This window comes from Varanus komodoensis, unplaced genomic scaffold, assembly GCF_004798865.1.
Source record: "Varanus komodoensis strain SLA01 unplaced genomic scaffold, ASM479886v1 scaffold5, whole genome shotgun sequence".
NCBI classification, from domain to species: domain Eukaryota; kingdom Metazoa; phylum Chordata; class Lepidosauria; order Squamata; family Varanidae; genus Varanus; species Varanus komodoensis.
In genome coordinates this window covers 53,536,199-53,549,428 of record NW_025336087.1, presented here as the reverse complement: position 1 = coordinate 53,549,428, position 13,230 = coordinate 53,536,199, and the positions used below count along the sequence as shown (strand labels likewise).

Sequence of the window (13,230 nt, the reverse complement as noted above, 5' to 3'; positions counted from 1 at the left end):
CTCTGCTTTTTGTAACTTTAGCAGGCAATTCATTCCCACAAGATTGGGCAAGAATGGGATCATGAGATGGCCATTCTTCCTTCGCACTATGCTTCACTGGTTTTCTACCTGAAGAAAACTATACAATTTGTTTCCATACAAATTGCCAAAAAGTGCAACAGGTGGGGGGATGGAAGGGGAAGCAGGTCACTGTCCCAAAGCAATTTCAGAACTATTCTTCCACGTTATATGGTGTGTCAATTCTTATGAAACTTTTCAGGTTTCTTCCTTGGGTAGACCTCAGTTGTTGTTACATAGCTTTATATCCTGCTTTTTTTCTCTTGTGGTGAACACAAGGCAGCTTATAGAGCTCCATTTTGTCTTTACAACAGTGCTGTCAGGTCTCTTAGGTTGAGAATAAGTGATTGGGCCAACATCACCCAGTGGGCTTAATGGACAAATGGGGACTAGAACCCAGGTCTCCTGAATCTCCAGTCCAACAGTCTAACCTCTATACCAGGGGCTGGCAACCTTTAACACTCAAAGAGCCATTTGGACCCATTTCCCACACAAAAGAAAACACCAGGAGTCGCAAAACCCCTTTGACATCTAAAATGAAGATAACACTGCATATACCATTTTTTACCTTAATGCTATGTATATCTTCATTATGATTTAGCTGCAGCTCTTGTTCAGTCACTAAAAACTGTTATTTTTAATCTTACATTATAAACTAGTAGGACTCCTTTCATATATTTTGAATAGGAGAACAGCTTTCTGAAGAGTCAAAGTCAGTGCTAAAGGGCTACATGCATTAAACAGCAAACCCCATAAGTTCGTCAGCAGTAAAAGCAAATGAATCTACCCATGTATCATTAAATGTTTGGTTTTCTTCAGAAACTTTTCTTCTATTTATCCATGGTTGGCCTACTGGGGGAGGAGAGGAGCTCAGTAAATTGGCGCGGGTCTGCAGATCGGCGGCTGTGCCAGAGATATAGGTGTGTTTAGTGACTGATTAGCAGATAAATAGTCAAGTGCTGTGAATTGTGACAGGTCCCAAGCGCAGCTTTTAACATTCAGATGAAGGAGATTACACTGGGACAAAGAGAATCTTTTCAGGAGTGTTTCGTGTAACATGAGAGCCTACAGGAAGCTTGTTTAGCAGAGGAATGTAGTGATTTACTTAACTAGCTGATTTACTTAACTAGCCAGCGCTGCGTTCCTGAATGGAGCTTCGAGCAGATCAGCGGCTGTGCCAGCGCGTGTTTTGGGCGACGGAACCGCAGCAGAGGGGCTCAAGAGCCACGTGCGGCTCCGGAGCCGCGGGTTGCCGACCCCTGCTCTATACCATACTTACTCTAGACTTGTGGTCGTTTTCAGAACCATAAACACAGACACACATCCTTTTTTGGAGGTTCTCAAAATACAAAGACTACTGTTGCCTAAACCCCGCTTCCCATGTGTCTTTGTGATATTAGGTAAACTTGCTCCCCTTTGAAGAAGCAAAAATTCCTGTAATTTTCATACATATCTACAATGAAACAGATACATAATTGGCAATTATTTTGGAGAGAATATTCAAAATATGTAGCCATGTAACATGCAAAAAAGAGCCCCAATAGCACCTATTTTTCTGAGATTTGCCAGTTAAGAGCTCATGACAGCCAGTAAGGAGCACAAAGCATCATACCAAACCTAAACTCGGTTTGGTATTGAATCAAAGTAGATAAGATCATTTCAGACCAGATCAGCCTCATATTCAAAACAGATCCAATTTAAAGCTGGGGGTTGAGGCACACCCCTAGTCTCATATACAGTGTGATGTGGCTTCTGTTTCTTAAAAAAATCATTTCCTTTTCACAGTTTACTTTAAATCTGGCATAGCGGGTAAATCTGGCATGCTGCACTTTGGTTCATCTTCATTCAGTTGTAAGCTATTCTGTGATCACAATCAAGGGAAAAACCCTGCGCATGCAGTAATGCCTTGAACTTGAAATGAGCAGCATCGTACACCATGTGGCAAATCGCCTTTGAAAGCTAATTGAGTTTGGAAAGCGGATTCCTATATCATAGGGACATGGGTTGCAGCTCTTTTTAAAATAATTTAAGAAGAGTAAAATTTTGATTCGACGCTAGTGGATAAGTTTAAATGCCCCATCATCTGCATGGCACAGAATGGGCCTGCACAGCTTCTTCAGCCCTAGGGCAGCGTGTGATGCAGGCTGGGGATCATGATCATGCACACACAGAAACAGGTACATGTAGACACGCATGTGCCCAACACAGTTGCTCTTTCCTTTCTGCTAGTGGCAGTGTGGGAAGAGTCTGTGTACGGATCTCTGAGGAGAAGGACCAGGGGACCTAGGAGATCTGCAGTGATGGCCATCGGTTTTGCTCTCCTGCTGTAGTCTATTGTGTTAGGACAATTCACACAGTGAGAAGCTGTTTCATTGTCCTGGATTAGAATACTGGGAGAGAGAGAAATTGATTAAAATATATGATAATCTTTAATGCACATTAAATATCATTATGTTGAGCCTCACATATGGTTCGGCTTCACTGACCTACCGACAGGAATATAAATATAATTAAAGTCCTTCCACATTCCACACCAGATATAAAGCTGAAATATGCGAATAGCCCAGCACATCTTGATCACTGTAAATAACAAAACAGTCTTACTTTACCTTCGTCCTTCAAATCCAGGACATTTTAGTCTGCCTCACAAACAGCTACTGCCAGTCTCAGATGCAACAAACGAAGGCTTAGATCTTCCCCACAAACATAAAACAGGCTCACATTGAAAAAGAAAAAAAATGGTTTGGCTTTTAGAAATACATTTGATGTTTGCAAATGCAACCTGGATTTTCAAGTATGCATATATGGAAGTAAGTACTTGGATCCTAAGTTTCATTCTATGAATGAAACAGAGTCCATGATGTGGAATGGAACTTTCCCCATCAACCTTTCTCTGCATCCTTCTGTCTCTCTAGACTGCTTTAGGCCTTGGGGAGCCTTTAGGAATACTCCGGTATCAAAGGTAATCTATGAGAAAAAGGTCTGTTGTTGTAGACTTGGGTTGGAAGGAAGCTGGAAGGATGTCATGTCTCATGAATTTGGTGCACTGATCCCATAACTGAAAGAAATGACAACATTTGGACTATTGTGTGCAGTTCTGCTCACTGCATCTAAAAAGGGTTTTGTAGAACTGGAAAAAATGATTTACGAAGGGGTGGGAGCAGTCCCCCTTTGAGGAGAAGTTACAACATCTGGGATAATTTAGATTTAAAAAAGGAAGTGAGGAGAGAAGCAATATGCATATTGCCAGTTGTTAGCAAAGTTGAGCAGGTCAGTATAATTATACTCATATCTTGTTTGTGGCTACTGTGTAAACAGAAAGCTCAAGCAGATGGGCTCTTGACCTGATCCAGCATAGAGCTTCTTATATTCTTACGGTGTTGAAGAATTGCATTGCTGTAGATGGAAGAGGAATCGGTGGAAATATCTCCCTCCCTTTCTGTGAATCAAAAAGCAACTTAGGATCCAAGCCATGATAGAGACCAATTCAGACATATCCAGGAGAGAAACTGAATAATATGGGACACTGTTTAATTATGCCTAGCATTGTTGTAAACCAGTCTAGATCTTCAACACTGTCTGCATAAGCTGTTTATTAAGAGATCCTTTGTCCATTCAACCCCTCAGTCCTTCACATGATGCTTCAGTTTAGCCTCCTAACTTTGTGTGTACCATAGAAGACCCATCTGGGAGTGGCTGCATCATCCTTGTAGTTTTCAGGAAATTGCACAGGTAGCTTCCATGCAAATGCAAATCCAGAAGACTTGTATGTAGTAGATATAAAAAGATGCCTTCTTGACTACATTGCTAAAGAACAGTACCAATTATTAACTTGGTTCAGAATCTAAAAACTAATGCAAATTATTTCTGATGGTGAGAGAACTCTAGTTCATTTTTAAAAAAATCTAAAGAGCTTACATTTATTTATTTATTTATTTATTTATTTATTTATTTATTTAAAGCATTTCTATCCCATCCTTTGCATAGCCTCAGGACGGCTTACAACAAATAAATAACTACATAAAATACAATTAAAATATGCAATAATAAACATTATGATTTTATTTTTGTTTTATTTACATTCAATCATAACACATTGTTCCAAATAAAAAGAGGAAAAGACAGAAAATGTGACAGTAAAATGTTGTTACTTTCTTATTAAAATTTTTAATGTAATTTTTAAAATGATGGGTAAATAAAATGTTTTTTACCTGGCCCCGGAAACTTTTCTGACTTACCCTAACAAAAATGCAGTCTAGTCCCACTTCAGACGTGATGTCTGCACAGATATCCACAGAGCTGAATAGAAGCCAGCCATCACCGTTTCCTCAGCGCACCAAGTCCTATCATGGAGCGTGGGCGATCTGTGCATATGCCACATACCCACATTCACAACTTCTTTTCTAAGTGATATTCCCAAGTTAATTGTAACTCTCTAATGTTCTGGCATGTGGGGAAAGTAGAAGGAAAGGGTTTCTCAAGCCCTATGGGAACCTCTGCATCTGGATTCTTTGAATCATGCCACATATTGCTTGTCATTTATTTTATATTAACTGACATACATCTATTAAGCCGTTAACTAACTGCATTATTTCACTTCTGTTTTCAGCATGTGGGGCCCACTTGCTTTAATGTATTTTTTCCTTTTTAAAGGACTTGGAGTCGTACTGGCTCCTAGTCTATATCAAATATAGTTAAACACTTGTAAAATTCAATAATAGCAAATGACATTTGCCTGTCTCCAGGCCATTTTATACAGTCAAATGCAGCAACATTAACAAATTGCAATCTGAATTCTGCAGATGACATTGAACTGCCTTGTAATTAAGTTCTTCAGGTCTGTGGTGCTGCTGCTTCCCATAACAAATGGTCATTTTAATCATTGTGCAAGTTGTGGTGCATTAATCTGTATAATACTTTGATAAAGAACATTTATTAATTCAGAGACATTTGGGTCAGGATGGGCTCTTTCCCATTTTTTTTACGGATACAATTGAGACCACACTGTAGAATTAATGGTGGAAGAAATAAGATATGCATTGACTGGAAAATGAAAATTGTTTCTGATAGAGAGTTGAAGCCCTTCATATATCTTTCAGAATTGCTTCCATTAGTAACTATCGAGAGGACAGAAAAGATATCAAAAGTGGGTGACTCTTCACACTGACTCTGCCTGTTTTGATGCTTTAGAGGTTTTCCTTATGTACGAGAACAGCCTGCCTAAAGGCTGTGTAGGGTTATAGTGTGCATGCAGGATAGAAGCAGAAGTCCTCTTACCAGTGCTGAGGTTCTAGCTGTGGAGCAGTGAAATGTGTGTTATTGCTCGTTATATGGGAGTTCCATTTGCAGAAGATTACTGCTGAGTTGGGTCACATGTGTGTCAAGCTACAGTGGCATCAGTGTGTCAGTCTGTTAGCACTGGCGGGAAAAGATTACTGCCACACCATTCTTACATTGCATTTATATCTCACCATCTTTCCTCTTGTGAAGAACCCGAACCAATTTACATAGTTCTTTCTGTGGAGAAAGAACTTGGTAGTCCTTTTCTCTGGAGTTGCCATCTTCATTTCACTCAAAGAACCGGAAGTTCCACAAACCTGTCCTCGCACTTTAGTAGGGGTTTGCAACCTATGGCTCTCCAGGTGGCATTATAACTCCTGTAATCCCTGACCATTGGATATACTCTCTGCTGCTTTGCAAAGTTGTTATCTAAAGTATATGGATAAATCAGATTCTCTCACCATGTGGTTAAAAGTATGGGACAAACCAACAGTTAAATAGGTAATAGTTAATGCTGGAATTAGCTGGGATATTTTGGGGACTGCATGTCTAAACATGAACAGTATTGTGCTCTAACTTAATCACTAATCCTGAAAATTTTATGGTAAGTGGCATCCAGTCAGTGATTTACTTGAAAAGAAGCCCAGTGCTTCGTACCCACCAAATAAGCTTCTTATTGTCTTTTGTTTGTTTGGCCACATTTTTTTTTCTGAATTTGTATCATAGATTGCATGTTTGAGCTTAGGACAAAGCATAATCTCACTCCTTTCCCCTTTTATAGTTTCCAAACTATGCCACATGCTCTAGTAGTATTGAAATTGTATTTTACAGTTTTTGTTGAAGAAAGAAAGGAAGTCCCTCAGCCTTCAACTGAAATCCTAAGTGTGCTTTATCTGAAATAAGCCTGATTAAACTAAATAGAACTTACTTGCAAGTTCAAAAAATGTTTAAGATAAAGCTGACAGTAATATAAACATGGATTTCAAAGTTTCATAAAAGCTACGTGAATAAGGAAAATATATTATGAACCAGATATTAAAGGTATTTAGGAGTGGCTTTTTATGACTTCATTGCCTCTCAAGTTATACTTGTTTGGTGGGGGCAAACACCACAAGGGATCTGTGTGATGATGATGAGTGACAACAGCATCATTTGATTCTAAAATACGAATGAAGGGTGCACTTCAGATTGAGTCATTCAAGTGACTCAAATGATATATATACATTTCCGCCTTCTTTTATGCAGTTGTAGACAAGTTGGTGTGAGCTTGGGTGGACTCCGGGAGATGGTGGAGGACAGGAAGGAAGGCCTGGAGGAATGTTGCCCATGGGGTCGCGATGGGTCGGACACGACTTCGCGACTAACAACAAGACAAGCAAACATACACACAGTCAGAAATGCAACTTTACCTTTGCTTTGTTTGTCAAATGTCCAGCTTTAAAAATTCACTTTCAAACTCATTTTCTATTGTATATATATCATATACTTATTTAAGCTCAGAAGGTCATAGAAACCCCTTCTACTCAGAAGCTTAAAGGCATAGTATTTTAACGATATTTAACTCTTAAACATGTTCACAAATTTCAACAGCTGGTTGTGAATATATTCTAACAGACTAACAATTAGGTTTCCCTAACCTTAACCATGGCTATTATTTTTGTTTATTATATTTTATACCACAAAATAACTGAAGTTCTCTGAGTAATTTACAATTATTTAAATACATGAAATACTCCATATAATACAATAATTTAAATGATAAAGTGGAAGTGAAAACTAGAATAAGAGCTACAAAGATGTAAAATACAGTACGACATTTAGAACAGACAGAAAAAAAATTACTGGGAAAATTCCTAGAAAAATAACATCAGAAAGAGTACAGTGTAGATGCCAGGCAAACCTCTCTGGGAAGCTCATTCTTTAGCCAGGGTGCCACAGCAGAAAAGGCCCTCTGTTTAGTAGCTTTCCACCTGACCTCCCTTGTCAAGGGCTCTCATAGAAGGACCACTGAAAAATTCTTCCCAAATTTTCCCCCTTTTAAACTCTATTTAAAAACAAATTACATCACCTTTCTACATAGTCACCTTCCTTTGTGATTCATTTTTCCCAGTGTCATACTAGCTTTCTAATGCCATCAGCAAAAAAATCTAAAATACATTTATAAAATATAACATATAGTAGTGCAAAAACTTGATATCCCTCATACATGTTTAAGAGTCTTTAATTACATTTGTATCTCACCCTTCTGCTAAGGAGTTCAGGTTAGTGCTCTTTTCCCGCATTTTATGAGTATCTCCAAACTACCCTGAGGTAGGGTGTTAGTCCTGCCCACCCACAGAGATCAACCAATAAATCAAAGATTTAACATATATGGCTTATATGTTTTTTAAAAATGTTTACTATATAATTCTTTCATAGAACTCAAAGGAAAGCAGGACTCCCCTGACAAAACACATTCTTTAGCATTAAAATCTCATATTTCAACTTATTTGTCTTTATTACTTTTTACCTCTGAGACTTTTAATAAAAGATTGAATACTACTGCACAGTATTAGTTATTTTTATATAAAGTAAATCCATTAGCACCTATGTGCGCTTAAGACAATGTAGCAGGCTGGAGCTTGATTCATATATTGCCTGTTGAAGGGGATCAGGTCACATGTGGTAACTCTTAGATATCTCAACCACCATTTACATGGGTCCTGCAATTTGCATGTTTACTGCAGCAGGTAACAGCAATCAAGCTTGATTCTCATTTAAAGCAAATCAGCAAATAGGACTGCTAACTTCAGCACACAGCGAATGAGCCATTGAAATTGGCAGTTCCTTTCTAACCAGGTGCCTTTGAGATGGTGATGTAAAACTCAACTGTGAAAAATTAGACATGCTAGAACAGCTCGAGCTGTTTGTGAATTCGCAGATTTATTTATTTATTAAAAGCTTTTATATGCCATCCTATTATATAAAAATCTCAGGATGGCTTACAATGCTTAAAAGAACAATTAAAACCACAAAAAAATCTAATAAATAAATGGAAACAGAATAATATATTAGACAAAACAGTAAATCACACAACAAAACAAGAGCTACTGAACATTAAAAATTGTTGCTTTTAAAATACTGTTTAAATAAAAAGGTTTTGATCTGGCGCCGAAAGGAGTATAAGCTCGGCCCTAGGCGTACCTCTCTAGGAAGTACATTCCGGAGTCTGGGCACAGCGGATGCCCTACTCCAAGTTGATGACCTTTTTATCTCTCTTAGAGAGGGTTCCCGGAGCAGGGCTTCTCCCATAGATCTTAAGGGGCGTGAGGGCATATAAGGAAGGAGACGTTCCTTCGGGTATCCTGGTCCCAAGCCATGTAGGGCTTTATAGATCAAAACCAGCAACTTGAATTGGGCCCAGACTTCAACTGGAAGCCAGTGGAGCTGGTAAAGACCGGTGTTAAGTGAGAGTAACACCCGGTCCCTGTCAGCAACCTGACAGCTCTGTTCTGTACTAGCTGAAGTATCCAGACCGTTTTCAAGGGCAGCCCCAGTTAGAGCACGTTGCAGTAATCCAAGTAGGAAGTTACCAGAGCATGTATCACTGTTGCTTGGGAGTGCTCATCCAGGTAAGGACGCAGCTGGTGGATCAGTTGAAGTTGTAGGAAAGCACTCCTTGCCACTGCCGCCACCTGGAACTCCAGTGACAGCTCTGGATCAAGGAGTACTCCCATGCTGTGGACCCTGTCCTTTAGAGGAAGTGCTACAGGGTCAAAATCACCTACCTAGAGACCCGGACTGCCCACCAACAGAACTTCCATCTTATCTGGATTGAGGCTCAGTTTATTGGCCCTCCTCCAGCCCATTACCTCAGCCAGGCACCAGTTCAGTGCAGCCACCGCCTCACCTGGAGCAGGTGTAAATGAGAGGTAGAGCTGGTTGTTATCGGCATACTGATGACTCTGCAGCCCAAACCTTCTGATTACCTTTCCCAGAAGTTTCATGTAGATGTTAAATAGCATGGGGGACAAAATAGAGCCCTGCGGAACTTCATGGTAAACCTGCCATGGCACAGAGCTATAGTCCCCCAGCACCACCATCTGGAGTCGGCCGGCCAGATAGGAGAGGAACCACCAGTGTGCAGTGCCTCCTACTCCCAAATTGGCCAGCCTATCCAGAAGGATACCATGGTTGATGCTATTGAAAGCCACTGAGAGGTCCAGGAGAACCAACAGGGATGCATTCCCCCTGTCCCTCTCCCTGCACAGGTCATCATATGGGAAAATTCAGGTGTTTTCTGAGCAAGTGACATTAGTATTTGTCCAGTACCTATGAAAAATAATGAACATGCATGTTTCTTCTTTCAGTTATCAAAATTTTCTGGTGTACATGCTGTTGGAGATGATAAGAATGTAATTTTCAAGACTGTAAGGAATTATGAGGGGAGAGCTATGCAGAACATCAGACTAGAAGACCTAATGTTTTATTGGTTATTTGATAAGTTGAGTCACAGCTAGAATAGATTATAGCCTTTGAGACTACAACAGCCAAAAAACTGTTCAAAAAAGAGTGAAAGTGAGTGTATTTTAAGGCCTTATAATTTCAGCCACTGGCTCAGCTTTATAGTTTACTTTTACTATCAAAGCTGCACCATATTTGTCATTGCTTTATATATATCTATCTGAGATACTAATTTGATAAAATTGTATTTTTATGTTGTTCATCATTTCATATAGTTAAAGACCACATCCACAGAGACCTAAATTGGGAGTAGGAGGAGAGAGTAAGTAGATCTCCAGATGGTTTGCAGTTCAGCTCCCAGTATTTCTAACCAATTTACATTCCAAGAGGGGATTGAAGTCTAAAACATCTGGAGATCTGTTTTATTTCATTCATTCTTAACCCAGCTTTCTCACTTGGATCTTGTGCAAACCTAGTAGTGCCCATATTAAAGGAGCTTCATAAGCATTATTTTGCACACCTTTTCCTTTGCTAAACTTATTAAAACGGATGACAGTTATCTCTTACTAAAAACCAAACTGTGTTTCTTATCTGATGTTGGAGTTACTTTGTGTTAAGAATAGATCCTAATGAGATTTGCAGTATACTCTTATATATTTACTCTGCAATAAGCACCATTGAATTTCCAGGTTTGTACATATAGTGTTGCAACTTAAATATAATTGTTATTTTTGAGCAAATGAGAACAAACTGTATTTTTATAGTTCCTAGGAACAAATTATTATCAGTCTGTAAATAAGTCACATTTATTTTATTTACAGTTATCTTTGTTTTTTCTCTTCATCTCTTTTTTTCTGCATTCTTACCCTAAAGCTACTTAAGGAGATAGGACGGAAACGCAGAAGCATTCGTTTGGGGAGAGAAGCAGATTTAAAGCCATATATTGCAGCACACTTTGAAGTTCTTCCTACTGAGTTCACCCTGGGGGATAAGAAACAGTATGGTGGTTTTGAGAACAAGCAGCTCCAAAATGGCCAAGAATATGTTGTTTTTATTTTAGCTGTTATGGAACACTCAGAATCTGTAAGTTGACTGCAGGTTTTAAGCCATCGATGTAATGTGTCTCTATGAACTCTCTGTAGCATTGCTTTACAACCTTTACTTTTTCAAACCCTGAAATCAGTTGCTGTGTAAATAGGTGCTCCTCAAAAACCCTTACTTATCTGGAATGGCTTCTCCAGGTTGGAAGGTTCTGTGTGTATACTACAGACTCAGTGAACAGTGGGGAAACATTGTACCCACCCTTTGCTTTGTCTCTGAGCTCTGATCGCCGTTATATGTTGATATAATGTCTAAGGACAAGAAATACGTGTTTATTTTTGGTATATATTCAGCAGATGTGTTCTACGTAGAAGTTTAAATGCTAAGGATTATAATGGATTTTGCAATGTATTTGTACACACTGTGAAAACTGGTGGTAGGCCTACTAACACTTCAGATTATCTTTATCCATAATTCTGGATGTATAAGGTTGCAATCATCCTTGTTCATATCCTGTTGAAGAAATGACCTTTATTTCCTGAAATTTCTGAGAGGTATTACTGAGGCATGAGCTTCATGGGGATGTCTTATGTCTTTAAAAGAAGCATTTTTTTCTTGCCTCAAGACGTATCGCTCATTGCCAAACATCTTGGGCAAAAGGGAACTAATCAAGGACATGCACAAGTAGCTTTGTTAATTATAGTAATTTGCTACTGACTTTATCAGTGAAATGTAACAGAAAATAATGTAACAAAAAGGAAAATTCCTGAGGTGATCTAAATAATGAGTTGCATTTTTGCTCTTATGTAATTTGCCTCTCTCTTATAAGTTATGTCCCTTTTATGGTTGAGTTGATTTAACTGCATGTAATACTGTTTTTAAAAATAATTAAGCAGCAATGAAAAGAGGATTGTGGGAAGGTGTAGCAACAAACATTAACATTATAACATATGAGTTATTTGATATCTTCCTAATTGGCTCTTAAACTTTCCATGTGTATGTACTGGGCTGAGCCTATTGAACTTAATTAATTCCTGTCAAAGAAAGGCTTTGTTTCCTGGTGGTTCTCTTCTTAGAACTTTGACTTGTTAACTGCAAAGAGACGGTTTGGTTAAGTTGCTTTTACACTTGAAGTTGTGTTGCACAGTGAATATTTCCACTGTACTTTTCTACTGCTATCTTGAAACACTTGTAAAAATAATGCAAAGACCGAGTCTGAAAAAGGAAAGGATGAATGCCTCCCACAGCTGCAATTCTTAAACTATATTTATAGCATTAAAAAACCTTTGTTATTAAATAAGAGTCTTATTTACCTCCAGACCATGTATGCAACCAGCCCATATTCTGAAACCGTTGTGTCAGTGGATCTTAATCCCCAGCCAATTACAGAGGAGGAGGAAGGCTTGATTTGGGTTGTAGGACCAGTTCTTGCAGTTGTATTTATCATCTGTATTGTGATCGCTATACTGCTTTATAAAAGGTAAGTTTACTAAATACGTTACAAAATGAGGGTGGGCTTTACATATTTTCATTGAGCTGAGGCTTTTGGGGGGGTGGGGTGTTAAAACAGGTGGTTCTTCATTTTTTCTACAGTCAGTCCATAAAGAGTACTAAACAGTATTACAGTGCAAGCTTTTCTCTAGGAAAAAAGAGTGGTGGGCATCACCATTGCCAAATGTAGGCTTCTTTCCAGCCTGGAAGATTCACCTAAACCTTTACCGCCACACACATACACAATGGAAAGAACGAAAGGAAAGAGGGAGCAATAATTTCTCCCAAGCCTTCATTCCCTTCAATGGGAGACACCTACAGTGCAATACTGTACATGGCTGCTCGGCAGTAAATCCTATTACGTTCTGTGGGTCTTACTCCAGTAAATGAGTATCAGTTGCAGCTTGAGAGTGTGTTTATGACATTTGTTACTTAAAACTATGTAGTAGAACAGAGGGATGAAAATACAGAAGCAAACGATCTGTTCCTCACTAGATTACAATCCTCAGGATTCTCTGAATTGCTTTCACCTATGTTTATGCAAATATAGACTATTGGCTATCGGGTGGTATAGATAAATAATACATTGCTCATGTAAGCCATTACACATGCTTTTTCAGTTGTATGAATTGGCTGTAAATTCTTGAACCGAATTACTTGGTTTGCATGATTAAACCAGTTTGTTGGAAGATGTAGTGTATGCCAAGTGCAATTTGCATAATCACCATCTGGCTGTGGTTTATAGTATTGCCTGATCGGGTTATTTGATGGTTGTTTATCCTTCCAACAATCCATGCTGCCTGGATTTGGATGATACAGTGTTCATGAAAAGCCTCATAATGTGTGTGTATGTGCGTGTGTGTATGTGCAAGAGCGACAGAGAGAGAGAATGAACTGGACCAGTAATTCAGTTTCTCA

At 38.8% G+C, this 13,230-nt stretch overlaps 1 protein-coding gene and 1 long non-coding RNA gene across 19 annotated transcripts in view; one reads left to right on the top strand and one right to left on the bottom strand.

Annotated features, from left to right (window-relative positions):
• Nucleotides 1-13,230, top strand: part of PTPRD (protein tyrosine phosphatase receptor type D) — a 530,840-nt gene that overhangs the window by 415,674 nt on the left and 101,936 nt on the right. For all 17 annotated transcript variants that reach the window (XR_006416251.1, XM_044445966.1, XM_044445967.1 and 14 more), the window contains 2 exons: nt 10,654-10,863; nt 12,141-12,301. Coding sequence is in view for 16 of the 17 variants with exons in the window: in XM_044445966.1 (XP_044301901.1) it covers nt 10,654-10,863; nt 12,141-12,301 (371 nt within the window). In the remaining variant the exon portion in view is untranslated. The remainder of the gene's footprint in view (nt 1-10,653; nt 10,864-12,140; nt 12,302-13,230) is intronic.
• The window catches only part of LOC123031255, a 40,607-nt gene continuing 31,473 nt past the window's right edge, over nt 4,097-13,230 (bottom strand). For both annotated transcript variants that reach the window (XR_006416252.1, XR_006416253.1), the window contains one exon: nt 4,097-6,697. This is a non-coding gene — a long non-coding RNA (uncharacterized LOC123031255). The remainder of the gene's footprint in view (nt 6,698-13,230) is intronic.